At 32.0% G+C, this 22,527-nt stretch overlaps 1 protein-coding gene across 1 annotated transcript; it reads left to right on the forward strand.

The window, feature by feature from the left end:
- The first annotated feature begins 16,817 nt into the window (after positions 1-16,817).
- LOC8271877 (glycine-rich RNA-binding protein RZ1A) lies at positions 16,818-18,551 on the forward strand. Its single transcript, XM_025158183.2, has 3 exons — positions 16,818-16,974; positions 17,338-17,459; positions 17,799-18,551. The coding sequence occupies exons 2-3, from the start codon at positions 17,349-17,351 to the stop codon at positions 18,318-18,320; spliced, it is 633 nt and encodes a 210-aa protein (XP_025013951.1). The 5' UTR covers positions 16,818-16,974; positions 17,338-17,348; the 3' UTR covers positions 18,321-18,551.
- Positions 18,552-22,527: the final 3,976 nt, after the last annotated feature.

The following is a 22,527-nucleotide window of genomic DNA, read 5'->3' on the forward strand; positions in this document are numbered from 1 at the left end:
TAACTAATAGCTACAAGCTAAGTTCTAAAGGAGATGCAGGAGTAATTGATAAATAAAATAACCAAGACAGGAAAGCAAACCCAAAGGGAACCTACACTAGTTGGCAATTAAACAAAAGATAAAGGATTGGTGAGTCTAATTATGCTACCTATGGATGAATTTTTAATCGAATTCGGTTTCTCTCTCGAGATAACCGAATTCCTAAACCTAATAACCTAAAGTTGGAATCTCTTCCTAACGATTGATTCTTAAATTAGCATTAAGCTTTAATACGCCTCTATTAAGCTTTGTTAATTCTTAATCCGGCTAGTTAATTATCCTTATCTCTAAGCGATTATTAACCAGTTCTTGCTATTCAAAATTCCAATTACCAAATGGACTTCTCAATCACACAAAGCAATCTAAACACACAATTCATAACTTCTTATGAATAATGCATTATCATATTAATACTGAAAACAAGAAGAATATAAAACTAACCCAAACAATCCAACAATATAATACTAAGCCAACATAGTAAAGAAATCCCAATGGATTTAATCAATCTAACTAATCATGTTCATTATCAAAATCCACAAGAATTCAATTACAACAATGAGTAAAGGTAGAGAAACCCTATTACACCCTTGGATGAGAGTAAACAGCCCCAATTCCTCTTGCTCGAATTGAATCCATTCTTGTTCCTCTTACTCGATTTGAAAATCAATCAATGAACCTTGCCCAATCTTCAATCTTTGAAGGGAATCCGATTGAAACATTGATCCAAGTCTCCTTTTCCCTTGGTTCCAGCTCAGAAAAACCTTAAAGAGAGAAATATTAGGGTTTGGGATGTTCTCCCCCCCTCTTTTTCTTTCTTTCCTCTCTTTTTTCTTTTAATTAATTTCTCCTGCCGCCGCCAACACGGCCGTGTTGATGCACGTGTTCCCAATACGGGCTGATTTTTATGCCCGTGTTACTCTCTGTGGCCATGCCCTTTAAAAACTTCTTTTTCTTTGATGTTTGATGCACCCAACACGGCCGTGTTGGTGCCCGTGTTGGGAACACGGCCAGTGTTGAAACCAACACGGCCATGTTCAGCTTCCTCATGCGCATACTTAGCTTGTTTCGGCAGCTTTGACGTTTAATTATGCTCTAATTCTTCCCTTTATCATTCTTTGACTTCTTTTGAACCTAATGCACACAAACAAACGCATAGGGTGAGTGTTGAGACCAATTCACATTCAAATGTCCATAAAATTAATCTTAAAAACCCCATTTAGATGTGTGTATTTTACGCAGATCAGAAGGGCAGCGAAAAATAGTGGAAATGGAGAGGGAAAGGTAGTGGCACCATAAGAGGGGAGGAAGAAGAAAATAAATTCGGATCTTTTACATAAATAAAAATGCTCTTAAGCCCTCCCTTAATTCTCTTACTATAGTAACACCTCTTTTTCTCGTTCGTATATACATATTTATACACACACGTAATGCCATTTTAAATGATTCAACACTAGTCTAATACTTAATGAGATCACTAATGCCATTAGTAACATAAATTAGGTATTTTTTGTAATTTAAATATAAATATTCGCATTAAGGACCATTTAAATTAAATTTGACTTGTTTAAAATCATAAAATAATATTTTAAATCACCAAATATAATATAATATAATTATTTGAAAATATTAAATCAAATGATATTTATATTAATCGGTTATTAAAATATTTTTTTAAATACTCAATTTAACACCAAAAAATATTTATTTATCAAAATGCCCACAAAGAATAAATAAGATTAAAATTCAAAAATTATGGATATTATATTTTATTTATACATCATAAAATCTATACTAATTATTTTTATAGCTAGCAATAAATAAAATTAATATATGATACAAAAATCAAGATTCATAAATATTGTGAAGTAAATTAATTTAAACTCAAAAACTTTCAATATTAAAAATTAATTTATATAATCTTTAAATTACAAATTTTAGGTAAACTTTAATATTTTTAATAATTGATGTATTCATGAGATTTAATTCTTTTAGAAATTATTAAAATTAAAAATATATATTATTAGTATTTTAAACTAATTTATTAAACAATAGTATTGCACAATGAAATATATCAATTGTCAATAAAATTAGTTATATATAATAATATCATAAGAATATTAATATATTTTAAATTTCTTTTCCAGCTTTGCCATAATTTTTTTCTTTTATATTTATTTTATTTCTTTGTTAAAGATTTAAAGAAATTTTGATTTTTTACGGAGATTGCAAAAGGATGTTAACATATTAAGTTGGTAATTTATTTTAGTTTCTTAGTTATATATATGTGTACAGTTAATCAGTTAACGAATTCAAATCTCGAAAAAAATCTATATATATATATGAAAGCAAGATTTTGAACATGCTTTTTTTTCTATTTTTAAAGGTATTTCTCTTGATTTACACGAATTATTCTTATAGGTTATTTCTTTTTCTCTTAAGTACTCTCTTTCTTTTTTCAAAATGAGGTATTTAAGATACTTTATCTCACCTAAACTTTTTAGTTTCCTTCCTTTCATTGATCTTGTATCTAAATTTTATATTTTTTTTTATTTTCTCTTTCATATATAACTAGTATCACTTTGTTCATCTTATTGTATGATTGTTTTATTTATCTATATTTAAAAATTTTATTTTATATATTATATAATTCAATTTATAATTATATTAGTATTAAAATAAGTTTTCATTTTATTTTATGATACTTTTATTTATATATATTAGTATTTTATAAAAATCATGATACATTTTTATGAAATTTTTCTATTTTTATATACTAAGGTAAATAAACATGAAAAATATATATACTTATCAATTTTAACTCTTTAACTATTTTATTGCAATAATAAATTCTCATATATTTATATAATACTTATTTTTAATAAATAAGATTGTTAGAACTTTTGCTATTTATTTTTTATTATTTTTTTAATATCACATATATATAGATTAAATTTTATTTATTTATTATATTGGACTAATAAATTCTTCAATATGTTACAAATTTCTTTTAACTATTTTTATGATCCAAATGTAAATTCATATTCTTTTACTATTTTATTAATTATATATATATATATATATATGAATATAAACCTATATTTTATTAGAAAGATAATTATTATACTTATTATAATCATTTTAAGAATATAATAATCTTATATTTAAATAAATCAAAAATACCATATTCATTATTAGCATTATTTAAGATCACATTAATTATTTTATAAATTAGGTTAATGTTTTATCATTTTCTTATCGGAAAACAATATGACATGGTTTCATAAAATTTTGTCACATAAAAACTCATTGAAAAGTTTACCATTTTTTATATATATCTTATAGCTTTTATTTTTTTAACTCTTATTCTCCTATTTCTAAAGAAAAATAAAAACTCTTGATTCTCATATTTCATTTATTAATTTTTCTTTTTTTTTTGCCATTTATTTTATTTTATTCACAAGCTACCACCACCTTCTTCAACTCAATTTCTTTACTATTTTTATGTTTGTCATGGATTTTTTTTACTTTTTCTGGCTAGGTTAGTTAAATTCAAATCAATAGTCTCTTTATATAAAAAGAGCATTTTAAGAGACGTTTTCTCTTTTCCAAATGTATTTTTTATTTTATAAAGTCATTTTTTATACATTTTGATATTTTTTAAAAAAAATTTATCATATCTTTTAATATAATTTTTTTCTTACATAGCATTTTTCTATTCTTTGTGAATATTTGTGTGTATTTTCTTAATATATTACTTTTTTCTTTTTCTTTTAATAATTTAGTTAAAACTTTCATCAGTTTATCCATATTATTATATCCTTCATTTTTAATAATGCAAATTTAAATTTTTAACTTTTTTTTTAATTCTTTTCGAATATTTCATTTAAAAAAACAGTTTAACATTTTATTATATTTTATTAATATCTCCTTTACATATTTTTTAATATTGAATGGAGTTTTTCCAAGTTCACTCCTAACTTAGTGTCTTTTAAACTCACACTAAAAACCTTACACTTGGTGTTTTAATGGCCCATACACAACCTTCACAAGAGTTTTACCTAGGCTAACTTTCAAGCCCACCCCCAAATATTTTAGCTAACACTCAAGCCTCAATAGAGCATTCAAGCTTTTACAACAATAAAAAAATGAAGAAATTAATTGCAAGAACAAGGGAAATTGAATGCACACTTAAGTAAGCTTCTAGATGTTGTTGATCAACAATTAAAAGCCATTTGAAGTGGTATTTATACCTTTAAAATCTCATGGAGCCGTTACATATAAAATTTCCAAAACCTACCAAGATTGCTTTAAGATAGTGCATTAAATGCACTTATCAAATGCAAATTGCGGTCGCGATTCTTACTTCATACTCACAAAATACAAAATGTCTTCAACGGCTATGTGACGTGGTAGCACAGTATTGGCAGGTTTTAAAATGGTCATTGGTGGTTTTTAACGGACACTTGATCCTTGAAAACTCGCGATCGTGATTCAGGTCTTCCAATATATTTCCTATGGCCTCGAAACTCTAAAGTATCTGATTGCGCCATCACTTGGTGCGGTCGTGATTTTAAAATTTTTTAAGCTAAAAGTTTCTGTATTAAAATTGCACGTTTTCGCGATTATGCCTTCTTGGTACGGTCGCGATTTTGGAGGATATTTTCTTGAATTAAACTACAATGACAAAACTTAAAAGAACATTAGATCATAACTTCAATTTATTTGTTAAGATCAAAATTAGGGATAAAGCCATGCGATAAATCACTTAGGCTAACAATCTCCCCCATTTTGATTTTGACAAACAAATTTATTAAAAAGATATCCACCTTAAAATATTAACTTGAAAGTCTTGCTCCCCCTTAATTATTTGCATAGAAGTTATTATAAAGTTATATACATTCTCTCCTCCTTTGTTAAATTTAAAAAGGTTAAAGAGGAAGAAGAAACTTATAGACAATCATAAAATAGATAAAGAAAAGAAAAACAAAGGAGAGTAAGGATGTAAACAAATGCAACTATCATTAAAAAGATGTAGAATTACAAGGTGAGATGAGACTTAAGAAAGCAAAATTAAAGACAAAATAAAAAAAAAGTTAAGACATGAATGCAAATGATATTGAAGGATTATATTTAAAGATCTTTAGAGCCACTTGATTCCTCTTTATTCTCATCCTCATCCACACTTGATTTATCATCAAACAACCTCTAAGAGTCTGGGTGGCAAGGAGGGATTCCATGGTATTTTTACATCTTAATGAGATCTTCATGTACACGTCTAAGAAGCTTATAAAACTTTTCAAGCTTCTTGGCTTGCTTGGTCATAAAGATCATCATTTTGTCCCTTAGGGTGATCCTTTCTTTAGGGACACCTGTCTCTTGCTCGACCCTCTCTTCTTCACTCTTTATTTCTTCCACATCTTCTTCTTCCTCTTCACCCTCTTTAATGTTCAACCTTGCTCTTTTTTTCTCCCTTGGTTGTTCTATGGAGGAGAAGTCACTTGCACTGATGATTATATCTAAGGAGTCATCACTTTTCTTTTTTTATCACTTTGGAAGGAAGAAATTAGTGAAAAGTGATATAGTTAGAGCTCATGGTTAAAAGGTGTTTTAAGAATACAAGATTGGTAGGGGTGAGAAGTTTGAAATAATTTACAATCATGGAAACATAGGATGAAACCATAATGCATCATCAAGAAGATTTAGAGAGATTGACAAAGTGGTTAATGAGAAAGTAGATTAGTTGGATGGATTTGATGTGGATGATGCAATAGAGAATGCATCGATCTTTTTGAGTGATTTTCTTATTACCATCACACCTCCATGAGTGGTGAGGGTGATAATTCTATGAAGGGTCGAATGAAGAAGGGACTTAAAGTGTTTTAAAGTTGGAGTTTTGGTCTAGTTTGTTTTATATAGTAATTTATTTTCAAAAAGTGATCACACTTACTTTGAGATCTCCTAGTGCAGTGATGCCTTGCTTTTGGATGTTGAAGATGGCAACTGTACTACCCAGAATTTTTCTTTAATAATATTAGTAATAATTAATAAATGAGTTTTTACTTAAATCAATTTTACTTTATTTTTATTTGATTTAATTGGAATAATTTAAATAGAATTTTAATGCTAGACAAAATAAGGGAGTTACTTTGCATATCTAATTTGTTTGATTTTTTTTAAGAAATTAATTAAGTAAATTCTTTGAAAAATACATTATATTTTCGGTCATTCAATTTTTTCCCAATATGAATATATAAATTAATTTCTATATTGACAGTTATGAAAGAATTAGTAAAGGCTATTTTATAAAAGTATTATTGGGGAAATGACATTTTAATTAGCTAATGGTATTAATTTTAATTGAAAAATATTTAGCAAATTGATTAATTAAATTAATTAGGTTAGGATTAAATTGGGAATTTATTTTGGAATAAGGATTAAAAATATAATTTTATTAATATAGGGTTTTAATAGATATTTGTATGTTTGGTATTTTTGTACTTAAATATGTCGGCAAGGGCTTTTTGGTAATTTTACATTTAAAAGCAAGGGTGAATAAGTAATTCTCTATTTTTAATAATTCTAGTTTGGCTCAAATTAAATAGTTAGGAGCTTAATTGAAAAGCTAAAGAAAAGTTGAAGGGTTAAATAGGAATTTTGCAGGGCGAAATTGTTGCAATTAAAAAAAGTTGAGGGATGAAATGGTAAAGAAGAAAAATTTAGGGACCAAAAGGCGTTAAGGAAAGAAAGAAAAGGAGAAGAGATCACGGAGGAGAGGAGGACCTTCGGACCTTGGGCTGAGGTCGTCCATGGCCGACCGTCAGGCTTCGGATCGTGGCGAGCTCACATCGTGTCGGTCGCAGTGACGGCCAGTGTGGGAGCGAGGAAGGCAGCCGTAGCTTCCCTTGCCACCATATGTGCGTTTCCGGTGTCGGTAACCGCTGTTCTTAGTGGCGATCGACTCCTCTCGACCTAAGCTTCATTTTGGCGGTGATGGCGTTGCAAGTGGTGGCCGGAGTTGGAAGTTCATTGTGGAGAGAGAAAATTGGTGGCAATCATAGTTTTTAGGCTTTTTCGGCGAGTTCTGGCGAGCTATGGCCGATCAGAGGGCATATCCGGACTCTCCTCAGCTCAAACTTTCCAATGGTACCGGTTTCATAGCGATCGGACTCCGTTTGAAATCGACGGCCATGATCGTCCGTAAATCTCTACGGATGATCGGGGGGTTAGATTGGAAGATTGGAAGCTGGGATCATCATCAACATCTCGTTTCGAATCCGTTGGTGCGTTCGGATCATCAATCGGACTCCGACAGCTGGAGGCGAGTTGACCGAGTGATCAAGCGTCTCGGTAATTCTCTGGCCTGTTGATTTTAGAATTTATTGGTAAATTTATGTGTTTATTGAATTGTGTTGAGTATTAGAAAAATATTGTAAGTTAAAATAATTAATTGTCGGACTGTCTACCATTAGTCATGATTTATAATGTGTGGCAGAGTCGGAAAAAATAGTGAAGTCTTGAGGACCCGACTCCCGTTAAAATAAATTGTTGAAATATTTGAAGTGTTTTTTGGCAAGTCCTAGACCCGTTATACGGGAGGGTAAAATATCCAAGGTCTCCTCCTTATCTCTTACTCATTTCCAAAGAACTTAGGAACTCCAATGCAAGTTCCTTGTGGCTATCCATGCTTGGATAGACAAGGCTTCCTTTCCCTTATGAGATTTTGAGATGGGGCTTCTTAACTCTTCAACCTCCATCTTTAGAGAATTATTTTCTTTTGAAAGAGATTTTAAGGAAGTGGTTTAAGAGGAGAGGTCACTCAAAGATTTCTTAAGGTTATCATTTGAAAGAGTTAACAAATAAATTTTATTTTAAAATTCTTTTAAATCTTGCTCCAATTTAGAGCATTTTTCTTTATAAATTTTTATTTTAACAATATTTTTTGCATTTTAAACTTATGATTTCAAGCAAATCATTATTATCCATGTCATGTGAATCATTTTCACAATCATGATCATCACAAGAGTGAGATGTGGAGTATACCCCATTTGGTTCTTCCTCTTATGCCATAAAGGATAGATTGACCACTTCTGCATCTTCATCTTTGTTTGATGAAGAATCATCCCATGTGGCTTTGAAGGCTTTTCTCTTCTCTTTTTCCTTCTCAAATTTCTTTTTTTTATTTTTTGCTCCTGAAGTAATTAGCCTTTATATGCCATTATTTCCCGCATCGATAGCAAGTGAGGTCATTCTTCTTCTACTTGCTTTCTTTAAAGTTTGAGTTAGTGTTGGAGTTTGAAAATAACTTCTTAAATGGTCTCTTTTCTTTTCTTCTACTTTCATAATCTCCTTGACCTTCTTAGAAAGCATTACTAGCTCTTCATCTTCAACTTCACTAGACTCATATCCACCAGAGCCCCCACTCTCTTATGGTTTGGTAGAGCTCTTAAGAGCTAAAAGTTTCCTTCTTGTCTCCCTCTCCTTTTCTTGCTCTTCTTTCTTTATGAGAGCCATCTCGTGGGTAAGAAGCTTTTTAATGAGCTCATTCGTAGATACCTTCCCTAAATCTTTATTAGCTTCTTCTATACTTCCACTTTTGAACCGTAATCCTTATATGGATAAAGCCTTGAGGATCTTATTATTGATATTAACAAGTTCATAGTGCTTATCCAATTTTTATAAATTGTTGATGATGATGAGAAGGTCTGTCATGTCGGTGATGCTTTCATTTGGCTTCATCTTAAAGAGCTCATATTCTGTCGCAAGTACTTAGATCTTCTTAAATTTGACTTGCTTAATACCCTCATGGTAGTTCTCTATAATCTTCCATATCTTGTAGGCAATTGGAAGGTATTGAACTCTTTCACATTCCTTTATAGAGAGTGAGCTAAGGAGGATGATCATTGCTCTTTTGTCTTCGCCATTGGCTTTTCTACTAGCATCCACCACTCATCTCTATCACGTAGAATTTCTACACCATCTTTTTGTTTTATTGGGGGTCTTCATCCCTTTCTTATACAATCCCACACGTCCACCATATCATTATCTAAATATATTTTCATTTTGACTAAGGTGGTGGATACCTTCATTAGCCATTTCGATCATTGACTATTGCACTTAAGCTTAAAGAAGAGTACTTAGCTCTGATATCACTTGTTTGCCTTTATGAACCGAGAAGAAAAGGTTGAATTGGTGAATTGAAGAAAGGATAGGTGGTTAAATTTTTTGCTTAAGGATGAATAGAGAATAAGTAAAGAGAGAAGAACACAAGAGATTATAGTGGTTCGGTTATTAATAAACCCTACGTCCACTCTCTAATTCACAATTAGGAATTCACTATTCGTTCACTCTTTACAAAATGGAGTTTTTCCAAGCTCACTCCCAACTTAATATTTTTTGGGTCACTCTAAACTTTATACTTTGTGCTTTAATGGCTCATACATACCATTCACAAGAGTTTTACCTAGGCTAACTTTTAAACCCACACTCAAGTGTTTTGGCTAACACTCAAACCTCTTTAGAGCATTCAAACTCTTATAACAACCAAGAATGAAGAAATTAATTACAAGAAGAAGAAAAATTGAATACACACTTAAGTAAGCTTTTGGAGGTTATTAGAAGTCATTTAAGGTACCCTTAAAGCCTCAAAGAGTTGTTACATATAAAATTCCAAAACCTACCAAGATTGCTTTAAGATAGTGCATTAAGCGCACTTGTCAGAATGGAAATCGCGATCGCGGTTCTTGCTTCATAGTCGTGAAATACAAAATGTCTCCCCTATCTGACGTGGTAGCATGATATTGGCGGCTTTTTGGATGACTGTTGGTGGTTTCTAACGGACACTTGAACCTTTAAAGTTTGCAGTCACGCCCTTCTAAGGTGCGGTCACGATTCAAGTCTTCCAACATATTTCCTACTTCCTTGAAACTAGTTAAGTTTGCAGTCGCGCAATCACTTAGTGGGATCGCGATTTTGGACTTTTGTAAGCCATAAGTTTATGTCTTGAAATTGCATATTTTCATGGTTGCACCTTCTTGGTGCGATCGCGATTTTAGAGGACGCTATCTTTAAATAAACTACGACATCAAAACTTAAAAGAACATTAGATTAGAACTTCAACTTGTTTGTTAAGATCAAAATTAGGGATAAAGCCATGTGACAAATCACTTAGGCTAACAAATCTCTCCCTTTTTGATTTTGATAAACAAATTGATTAAAAAGATATCAACCTTGAAATAGTTAACTTTAAATCTTGAAAGTCTTACTCCCCCTTAATCATTTGCATAGAAGTTATTATAAAGTTATATACATTCTCTTCCTCTTTGTCAAATTTAAAAATATTAAAGAGGAATAAGAAACTCATAAACAATCATAATATAGGCAGAGAAAAGACAAACCTAGGAGAGCAAGAATGTAAACAAACACAATTATTGTTAAAAGAAAATGTAGAATTACAAGGTGAGATGAGACTTAAGAAAGCAAAAACAAAGACATAACAAAAAAAAGTTAAAATATGAATGCAAATGATATGAATGGAGGATGATGTTTAAGGATCTTTAGAGCTACTTGATTCTTCTTCATTCTCATCCTCATCCTCACTTGATTAATTATCAGGCAACCTCCAAGAGTCTGTGTGGAAATAAGGGATTCTATGGTTTCTTTACTCCTTGTTTCTTCCACATCTTCTTCTTCTTATTCACCCTCTTTAATGTTCAACCTTGTTTGTTCCATGGAGGAGAAGACACTTGCACTCAAGATTATCTCTAAGGAGTCATCACTTTTCTTTTTGATCACTTTGGAAAGAAGAAAGTAGTGAAAAACATAGTTAGAGCTCATTGTTAAAGGGTGTTTTTAGAAGACAAGATTATTAGGGGTGACAAGTTTGTAGTAATTTGTAATTATGGAGATATATGATGAAACCATGACGCATCCTTGGGAAGATCTACAGAGATGGACAAAGTGGTCAATGGGAAATAGGTTAGTTGGATGGGTTTGTTGTGGATCACGCAATAGAGAATGCATAGATTTTTTTGAGTGATTTTCTCATTGCCATCACACTTTCCATGAATGGTAATGGTGATGATCCTATAAAGGATCGAATGAAGAAGGGACTTAAGGTGTTTAGAATTGGAGTTTTTATCTAGTTTGGTTTATATAGAAATTTCATTCTAAAAAGTGACCAAACTTACTTAGAGATCATCTCCTAGCGCAGTGATACCTTGCTCTTGAAAGTTAAAGATGGCAATAAGTTCACTTTTTGTGAGGGAGAATCTTTTTACCAAAAATATTGAAGAAGTCCAAAATATTCAAGGTTTTCTCCTTATCTCTTACTTCCAGAAAACTTAGAAACTCTAGGGTAAGTTCCTTGTGGCCATCCATGCTTGGATAAACAAACTTCTCCATTCGAACATTGTTAAGATGCTTGAGGATGTCTTCATAAATCCTAAGTTTTCTAAGATCCGCATTGAGAGGAACCCTTGAAGATTCGAATTTTCTCTTTGCAAGAACCTTGTATTTGCTTCTTGCTTCATAGCTTGTGCCCTTCATCCTTGTTAGGATGTCTAAAGTATATCTTTATATAGGGCCTTACCGTTGCCTTTGCGGTTTTGAGATGTGGTTTTCTTTGGAGCCATGGGAATGAGATGAAGTGATGAATAAATAAAGAAGAAATAGTTTAAGAAAATCTCTTGAGAGAAAGGATTTTTGCTTTGAGAAAGTAAGAATAAGTTAAAGTGTGTCTAGGAGTTACTGGAGGATATTTATGCATAAAAAGTTGTCAAAAGTAGTAAAAAGCATTGAAGAGGTGTAACTCCTCATAAATTATTTAAAATAACAATAAAAGAAATTTGCAGAAATCACGCAGTTTATGACCGTGAGCATAGAGTGCGACCATGAATTTTGAAATTCTGTCGGAACGACTAGTTTGATTAGCTTTGCGATTGCGATTACTAGGTTCGTGACTGCGAAATGGGCATAATTACCATAGAAGCAAGACATCAATTCTCGCATGTTTTCGCGACCGTGCCTCTGCATCACGATCGCGATTTTTGAACATTTTGCAAAAGTAAAGAGATCTTGAAGAGAAGAGATATTGGTTTCTTATACTACTACTTATTTAAATAAATTAATATATTGTTATGGCCAAATGCATATTTATACTCCTGAACTTTGGTCATTTAGTCAGTTTAACACTCTAACTTTTAATTTAATCTAACAAACACCTTAACTTATTTTTTTAATGATATTTTAATACTCTTTGGCATGTATTTTCATTCAATACATCCACATGTATTGCACATAGGTATTTAAAAATTACCAAAATATAAAATTCAGGTGCATGTTATATTAAATTGAGATTTGAAAGTGTTTAGATATTAAAAAAAAATAAAAATTCATGTGTCTATTAAATCAAATCAAAAATTAAAATGTTAAGTTGGTTTACATCAAACACTTTCTTCATTTATTTATCTAATAATTATTTAATCAAATATTATTATTATTTATTTATTTATTTATTTATCTATAGTTACCGCAAAATATAAATATAAATTCTTGTTGATCCATGAATATCTAAATGTAAAATTTATAAGAGATATTATCTAAATTGAAAAAAAATTTCAAATTTTAGTCTGAAGTATTAATTTTATTATTACTCCTATTTCAAAAACAATAAAAACTGATTATTATTCTTAGCATATTAAATAAGATCTATAGCATGTTATTAATAAGGATTTTTGTAAATAGATGGTAAAATGTCCAATTTGGCCCATAACCTTACTACTTTATGCTATTAATCCCTTTAAGTAGAAGTATTATTAAACTCCTAAACTATACAGATTTATGCTTATAAGCTCTTTTTAATTAACATAAAGAGAATGTAATAATTCTACAGTTAAAAAAGAGTGAACAATTAGTTTTTCTATACTTATTAAAAAAAAAAAGAAACTCTTAACTTTTTTATTTTTAGGAAGCAACAAAGGATGATAGCATATAAATATTTGTAATGTCAAAGATACTATTTCATTATGTAAGCTTTTTATATATAGGTTTATAAAATTTTAATTTAATATCCGAAATTTTTCTTTAATAAAGATAATATTAATAATGATTAATAAATGAGTTTTTATTTAAATTAATTTTAAATTAATTTTTTTATTTGGTTTAATTGAAATGATTTAAATGCAATCTTGAATTTTAATGCTAGATAAATAAAGGAGTTATTTTCTATATCCTATTAGTTTGAATTTTTAAGAAATTAATTAAGTAAATTCTTTGAGAAATAAATTATATTTTTGGTTATTCGAAATTTTTCCCCAAATGTATATATATATATATAATAAAATTATATATTGAAAAATTGTGGAAGAATTTGTAAAAGATATTTTTATAAAAGAATTTTTGAGGAAATTGATATTTTAATTAGCTAGTGGTATTAAGTTTTAAGTTGGAAAATAGTTAGCAAATTGATTAATTAAATTAATTGTGTGTTAGGACTAAATTGAAAATTTATTTTGGGATGGGGATTAAAAGTATAATTTTATTATTATAGAGTTTTAATGAAAATTTGTATGTTTGGTATTTTTGTAATTAAATATGTCGGCAAGGGCTTTTTGATAATTTTATTTTTGAAAGCAATGGTATATATGTAATTGTATATTTTCAATAATTCTAATTTGTCCCAAATTAAATAGCTAGAGGCTTAATTGAAAAGCTAAAGAAAAGTTTAGGGGTTAATTGAAAATTTTACAGGACGAAGTTGTTGTAATTAAAAAAGTTGAGGGACCAAAAGATAAGAAAGAAAATTTCAGGGACCCATTGTCGATGTAGAGAAGAAAGAAAAGAAAAGAAGAAAGAGGATGAAAGGAAGAGGAAGAAGAAGGGTGAAGCTCGTCCATGGCGTGAGGAAGAGTTCGTCCAGGCGTCATGAGCCAATCGGTGGAAGAGTGAGTCCAATGTAAAAACGGGGGGGGGGGGGGAGGCGATTGGCTTGTCGGAGGGTGAGCTTCCTTTTGGTGGCAGCGTCGACGCTTCTGGTGGTTGGAATTAGGAGATCCGATGGAGAGAGAAAGAAGGGGCAGCCGGTGTTTTCTGGCGAGCTCCGGCGAGGGATGGATGATCAGAGGACATATCCAGACTCCCCTCAGCTCAAGCTTCGCAATGGCACCGGTTTCGTGGCGATCAGACTCTATTTGCAAATCGACGGCCGAGATCGTCCATAAATCCCTCTGGATGATCGAGGGTCGGATCAGAAAATCAGAAGTGGGGATCGTCATCAGCGCATCGTTTTGAGTCTGATGGTGTGTTCCGATCGTCGATCGAACTCTGGTAGTTGGAGGCGAGTCGACCGAGCGATCAAGCGTCTCGGTAATTTTTCTCTGGCCTGTAGGTTTTGGAATTCTTTGGGTTATTATATGCTTATTGATTTATGTTGAGTATTAAATAATATTTGTGTGTTAAAATAATTGGTTGTCGGACTGCCTAATATAGTTGTGATTTATGTTGTATGGGGGAGTCGGGAAAAATAGTGAAATCTTAAGGACCCAACTTCCGTTGTATTAAATTTTTGATTATTTGAAGTGTTTTTCTAGCAGGTCCTGGACCCGTTTTACGGGGGTAAATGTCCGTATTGTAGTGGAGGTTTTACCGAATTTTCGGTAGAATTTACCCGAGTCGAGATTCTTAGACAGTCAGTCCTAGGAATCTAGACCTAGGGTTAATTGTCAATTGTTTCAGTGTTATTGATAAATTATTTTCCGTGATTAGATAATCTGTCTGTTCGTCTCACTCCACCCGAAGCATCGGAGCAGAGATAGGAGGTCGTCAAAGCTGTGAGTTAAAGTCATATATCGGTTATGCACGTGTTATGCATAAATTTTTGAATAGCTATTGTGATTATTTGATGGCAAGTTTAAATTATTCATTTAATTATTATTCATATGTATCATGTTTTTTTTATTACTATTCATATATATCCTTCCCTTTATCATTGGATTTATTATTGTCTGATGACTCGGGATGGGACGGCAATAGAATATATTAGTCTGATTAGTATACCAGTATAGATCCAAGAGTGATGGAAAAATAGTAAATTGGTAAATTTAAAAAAAAAAAGAGAAAATTTAGTACTTGCCCTGGTCGAGCATCGCTCTTTGGGCTTAGTAGAATGTGGTTGCCGGAGTAAAGGTCCCTGGTCGAGCATTGCTCTCTGGGCGCCGGCTTATTTGGAAACCTAAGTGACCAGACTGGAGGTAAGGTCCCTGGTCGAGCTTCGCTCTCTGGGCGCCAGTCTTATTGGAATAAGAGAGCCGAAAGGCTAAGGCTGATAGTAAACATTAAGTGACTGGACTGGAGTTAAGGACCCTGGTCGAGCTTCGCTCTCTGGGCGCCAGTTCTGTTGGAATGAAATTAGTCGAGATATTATAGTTGAGATTAGTCGAGATGTCAGGTTGAGATTGATCGAGATGTTAGTGTTGGGATTAGGGTTCTACTGAAGTACTCCGTCCCGTAGTGTGTGAAAACTATTTTATTTAAGCATGACCTAATGTTTATTTCAAATTAAATAAATGTGTTATTGAAGTGTTTGCAATTATTTTTGGATATATGATTTTAACTCACTCTCGAGACTGACAGTCTCAATTTTTACTATTTTTCAGATCCGTGACTGTTAATCTTCCCGCGACTCTTATCTAGTAACCCGACTCCTCATCATCGAGTGATGTAATTTGATTTGGTATGTTAAATTATAAAATCTTAGATTCTCTGCAGTAAAAATAATAGGCTCTTTAGTTGTAATTTTATATAGTTTCGGGTCTCGCCTAATTCTTCTGGCAGACTGAATTAAATATGTAAAATTTAACGGTTAAGATAAATTATGGTATCAATAATATTATATAAGATTTAATTGAGTTAGTGAGTGTCAAACTTACTACAGAATTCGATAGCCTTACGCCTACCCATTTTCTAGTGCCGATCACGGGCCCACAGATCGAGTCGTGATATTAATGTTTTTAGTTGATAGAAAAGTATTATCAAAAATGCGAAAATAATAATAGAAAGAGAAAACAAAGAGGAAACGGCAAGGAATAGAAAATGTTGACCTCAATTCAGTTTTTGAAAATAAAAGGAATTATAAGTATTAAATTATGTAGTTTCCAAGCTCAACAACACATATTTTCACTTTCGGATTTTAAGAGTAAAAAAATTTGAAAAATTAAAAGTTATTTTATAAATTTTGTTTATGGATATAAAAATACAATACACATGGTAGAAAAAAGATAATATAATCAAAGAAAATTTCAATTTCTGTAAATGGTAATTGAATTTAACTAATTAATTTTAGATTCTCGACTTAACTAATAATTTAAATCAAATTAGCTTAAAAATAAGGTATAAATGTTTCATTATTTTTTCTGTATTCTATTTTTATATAAATTTTATTATTATAAACTTTTATCTATCTTATTTCTATTAATTTATATTAAGTTACTAAAAAAAACTAGATTAATTAATTCTAATAACATTAGTCACGAGACTCTTTTAGGAAATTTGCCTAATTCTCTCTTTTTATTTTTATATACATGTTGTAATGTTTATGATTATTATATATGATTATAGATATAGATTATAGAATGATTATAGATCTACATATATATTATTGCAAATTTTATTAAATTGGATGATGATAAAATAATGAAGTGTGTAAAATGGAAAAAGAAAAAAGAAAAAGAAAAAAGAAAAAAAAAACATGATGTGTGTGTTAATTTTGAAAGTTGAAAACGAATTTAGGAATTGCATTTATCCCAAAGGGTGTTGGCACTTGACAGGTTGACTCCGTATCTCAGCACCTAGGGTACGCCTTTTCTTCTTCTCCTTCTTCTTCGTGCCGTTCCCTGTCTTTTTGGCGTTCCTTCGAAGCTAAACTAAGAAACTAAAATTTCGGTAAGCCGATTCGATCCCTTAATCTCTAAAATTGCTTATGGGTTTTCGTTTTGAAGAAGCAAGTCTCCTCTTCTTCTTATCTAATCAGATTGAAGCCTCATAAATACGAGTTTTACTTCGTAATTAAGTGTTCGTTTGTTAAATAAGATGTTGATTTTTCTGAGATCTGTCTGGCAAGATTTTTGTCTTGGAACATAACCAATTATTACTACGAATAGATTCATATTGTCACTGCTATTTTATTATAGTTGCTTTTAACAATTATATAAACTTTGGACATCTTCTTTTTTGTTTTGTGCAATTTTAGGGTTTTGCCATGTTTGCTCTTGCTTTTGCTCTATTAAAAATATGAAAAACATGCAGTTAAGGATATAATGTCAGAGGAGGTGGAGTATCGGTGTTTTATTGGTGGTCTTTCATGGTCTACATCTGATAGAGGTCTCAAGGAGGCATTCGAAAAGTTTGGTCATCTTCTTGAAGCAAAGGTAATCCATTTTTAGTTATTTCTTCGTCTGTGTTTTCTTGTATTGGTACAGATTTTATTTGCAATCGTTTGGTGACAATCCCATTTTTCATATTGCTTATATTTTCTTTGTATTTGGAATTTTGAATCAGTTTGTGTCTGACTGTTTGATAGAAAATATGGGTAAAATGAAATCTTAAGTTGTTTATAAAGCTTACATGCAAATATGGTTTCTTAATCTTTTTTTGAGAGCTTGTGTCAATACTGCAAGGAATAATGTCTCAAAAGACATGTTTTTAATGAATTTTTTAAAAGATGAGATAGAATATCAGTATGGTTTATGAAATTTTTATCTCTTTAGGTAGTTGTTGACAAATTCTCCGGACGCTCTCGTGGATTTGGGTTCGTCACTTTTGATGAGAAGAAAGCGATGGAAGAAGCTATTGAAGAAATGAATGGTATGGACTTGGATGGCCGAACAATTACTGTTGATAAAGCTCAGCCTCACCAAGGTTCAGGCAGAGAGCATGATGGTGATCGCAACCGTGATCGTGGCCGTGATCGTGATCAGAACCGTGACCATGGAGGAAGACGCCCATCTGGTGGTGGAGGAGAGTGCTTCAAGTGCGGTAAGCCTGGACATTTTGCTAGAGAGTGTCCAAGTGAAGGGGCAAAAGGTAGTCGGTATGGGGGCAGAGATGACAGGTACAGTGGCGGCGGTGGAGGTGGGGGTGGTCGTTATGGTCCTGATCGAAATGGAGATCGATTTGGTGGGCGTAACAAGGATGCTGGCAGCCGTGGAGGTCCTGGAACTGACCGATATAATCGTGACCGTTCTGGACCATATGAACGTCGTGGTTCAGGAGGTTTTCGTTCTGGATAGAAGTATTTCTGTTTGTGGTATGCTACTTAGTACTGAACTCCGAATTTCTGGTCAGTCAACGGAATACATCGTGTTCTGTTGCAGCTGAGGAATTGGAAAAATTGGGGCTGCTGTATGAATTATTGAAGGTTTTTGTTTTTTGTTTCTTAAAAATTTTTATTGCAGACATGCTATCTTGATTGCCATCCTGCTGGATTAATTATTTTATCTTAGTGCTAAACTTGGCATTAATACTTGACTGTTTTTGGTTTCTAAAATGCTGACTTCCATGTTTTGGTGTGATAGATCTTATGCTTGCTTGACATGCACATTAGAGTTGGGTCTTATTCTCTTCAAATGCCATTACTGCTGCTGGGTTCTTGTGACTTTTATGCATAGGCAGCTTTGATACTATTATGGCCACCTTGTGTAGACAATTACAATCGTGAGAGGTAGTTTGCTGTTGGATGGGCATTTGGAGGATTAATGGTGAGTGTTCTTACTGAGGAGCAGAAGCTGTCTGATACATTATTGATCATTTGGTTTACCATGTTTTCAGTGTAATGTTATTTTGGATGTGATCGGGTAATTCCTTTCTCCTTATACTGGCTGCACGGTAGTTAATTTATGGTTTGTGCCCTATTAATATTGTTAAACTTTTGGCAGGAAGCGTGACTATTTATGGCCTTTTTGGATGCATGAATGGGTTTCTTTGTTGGTAATTCGGACATCATTTTTAAAATTTAAAAATAGTGAAAGTCTTTTGGCCGGGCACAAGCTATCTACAGTTTTTACTGAATATAGGCCATACTCATGTCCTACATGGATTATGGACGGAAGAGATAAAAGAGTTCCATTGTTCATAGGGATTTGACAGTTTGTGTGGAAGCTCTTCACTAGTTCTGCGACTGCTGTCTGTTGTTTTGTTATCTTGTGGATGTCTGTCCCATATCGGTTGGATAGAGGATTCTTGTTCTTGCTTTGTCTCTGTACCTGCATAACTTGTCTGCGGTTTGTTTTCTGTGGTCCGGATAAATGCATATGGTCCTCCAAAGCTGGAACAAAATTCGGTATCAATTCGCTTTGGCTTTAATGTTGGGGATACCCTAGATTTTTTGTTGGAACCGTCACTTGTTCTTACAGTCCTCTGTGAACAGCAGCCCCAATAAAAGTAGTCTTAATGCGTAGCTTGAATCTGTCTTGTTCGGATGATGGAGGCACAACTGTCTAACATTGTACAAGTTAACTGGGTGTTAGGGTTCAAGGTGCTTATGCTCTCTGCATGCTGCTGTGTATTTCTTACATATCATCCATAGTTGTGTACTTCTTTTGAACAATGTTAGGCCTCAGTATTGCATCTTCAATTGAGTGGTAGTTTAGATCCAACTAGTTGATATGTTCATTGTTGAGCTTAAAGATGACAGGATTGTAGAATTTTACTTCGCTGCACATTTTCTCAATTGTATTTTAGTTATTTAATCTAAAGTAGGTTCAGTTCATGTTTTTGTTTTGGTGTAGTCACTGTACATGTCTTAGCAGGTAGAATCCATATGAGGGCACCTGAACTTTAACAGAGAAACCCCTGATCTCTCTTTACTTCACAAATAACCTTCAGACACCATAATTTGCTTGTTTGACGACTGTTAAACACCTCTCTGCTTATATTGAAACACTTTTGGGGGGAGTTGAAGAGAAGTGTCAAGGGCACAGTTAACGGCACTATTCTCTCTCCATTTCCTAATTAAATCTGATTAACAATGTACAAGCTTACAAATCTCAGTTATATACAATATGAAATTAGTTTTTCTTTTTCTTTCTTTGGTTTGTAAGAGTTTTTTTTTTTTTTGTCCTTTAAAAAGTATAAAACACTTGCTAAACATATGGTATTTTCTTAAAAGGTTTAGAAATATGGAAATATATTATCGTAACATCGTTAGTTTGTTTACTGATGTATTAGTTTATATTGATGCGGTGCTTACATGACAATTAAAGAAAAAAGTGCATGTTACTAAAAATGTCATGTCGATGTCACGTTAATAAAATGTATGCTGTACCGGTAAGTAGATGTGTCACCTCAGTAAAAGTTGACATTAATATAACAAGGTACTTCACAACTTTTATATATTATTTAATTAAAGAATTACTTAAAATTGAAAACTAGTTATATTTTTTCTTTTTATTTTCTTGATAGAAATAAAGCTCACATTTGTGAAGCTATGATTTTACTCATTTGAATCTGAATATATAAATAGAGAACTCGTGAAGTTATGATTTTACCCCTAATTTGGATCTGAATATGTAAATATAAAAATAAAATCAATAAAAGTTTACTATAGCAAATGATAAAAAGAGGGGATTGAACAATAAAATGATTTCACCCCTATGCAGGTGGCCATTATTCCTCACTAAACTTTGAGTTTCAACAGTATTTAAGTCTCTTCCCGTTTCCAAAGTTGATATTTTTTGGAGAAGACGAAACGAAGAGAGAAAAATTGAACACATTTCTGTCCTCTTCAGAACTCGCTCTTGCCAAAGTTTTCTGCACAACCGAGCACCAGAAATTGACTCTCCAACCCCAAAACATGATAGAGGACACCAGCCCCTGAGTCCACGTCTTGCCAGTGTTTAAGCCTCACCAGTGCCGAACCTTCTTGCTCTCGATTAGGAGAACTCGGTGACTTTCGGATGAAACCATTCGATGACCCTCAAAACGCAAACAGACAGGCAAAAAATCCATTTTGACTTCCCGAACCTCCATTCAACTGTGGATAAATTCAACTAAGTATAATAATTTCGAACTAAAATCCTGAATTCTAGTATTAATATTCAAATAATTATTTAATTGATGTTTTAATTGAAATTGCCAGTACTTATTATTAAATTAAGAATTTAATTTAGTAATTAGGCTAATTGGCTCAGCTAATTGTATTTGGTCACTTGGTTTGGTTAGTTAGATGTAATTAGGCTACCTATAAATCTAAATAGTATTTAGTATTGGATTTTAATTATAACTATTGATCCAAACTTGCTGGACTAGATTACTAAAAATTGGCATTTATTAAGAAAATGAAACGTTTCAGGCGAGTCGGGCACAAAATGAAAGTCGGGTGACCCGTCTAAGGTTCTAGAACACCATTCTGGGGGATAAACTTGATGAGCAAAATTTAAATTAGGGGAAACAGGCCAATATGGTAGCCCTCTCCTGCATCCTTCATAGGCACAGATATCATCTCAAACAGCCGGATGTGCTACTTATGCCATTCTCATTACACCATATCAGAGTTCAGAAAGAATTAGCATCTTGACTACATCCCCATTTATTTTCTTGGAACAAGTAAAAAGAATATCTGTGGTTTTTCTTTTGACAACTTAAAATATTTATTTTTATTTTAAATAAAGAAAAAGTATGTAATTACAAATTGTTACAAGAATTAATATTTTATTATTAACAAATTCCAATTTACAAAAATTCAATCATTTTTACTCAGATCAGACATCATTATTATGTTGCTTATATATGATAACATTTTATTAAATTTAAACTATTTTTTTTTATTGTCAAATCTATCTTATTAAATTAAATTAATTTTTTTTTTTTGTGCAATCTCGTGGTCAAATAATGAAACCTCTAAAAGCCACATACTTAAAAGGAGACAAGAATTGAAACCTCTTAAAATTGATGGCACCCAAGTCCAAAAATAAAGTAACTGAACACAATTGAATTCTATTTAATCAACTCTTGTGTTTTGAATAACTAATAATTTGTTAGAATCCAATTCTTTCAACTTAATAAAGAAAAACATTGATTTGATTTTGCAGGAATTCGATTCTATTGAACTCTTGCACATGATTTATTCCAAACAAGACCTCTAACCTTACCGTAGTTTCTAGAGATTGAATGTGAATATTTTTCAAAATCTTCATAGCCCTAGATAACAAGAAATAGCATGCAGTGGACCAAAAGTTAACTATAGAGAGCTTCGCATCTTGCAATGTGGAAAAATTAATCACATGCACTGAACACAATATAGTGGACAATGCATTATGATTATTAGTGAAAAGAATATAGGCAGACAGATAAACATCAAAGAAAATACCAAGTTAAAAGACAAACAATGGCATCTTTACATAACTTCAACCTTTTGATTCTTTTTGGGCCTAACATTATGTTATCAAATCAATCAAATATGGTGGCAATAGACCAAATGTTATTCATTAACCCTATGCT

Source organism: Ricinus communis, chromosome 8, assembly GCF_019578655.1.
Source record: "Ricinus communis isolate WT05 ecotype wild-type chromosome 8, ASM1957865v1, whole genome shotgun sequence".
NCBI lineage: Eukaryota > Viridiplantae > Streptophyta > Magnoliopsida > Malpighiales > Euphorbiaceae > Ricinus > Ricinus communis.

Bases quoted from the DNA above. Each gene is read 5' to 3' on its own strand.
- LOC8271877 (XM_025158183.2), top strand. From the start codon at position 17,349: ATGTCAGAGGAGGTGGAGTATCGGTGTTTTATTGGTGGTCTTTCATGG. The intron at 17,460-17,798 runs GTAATCCATTTT...TTATCTCTTTAG, and splicing joins GTCATCTTCTTGAAGCAAAG to GTAGTTGTTGACAAATTCTC.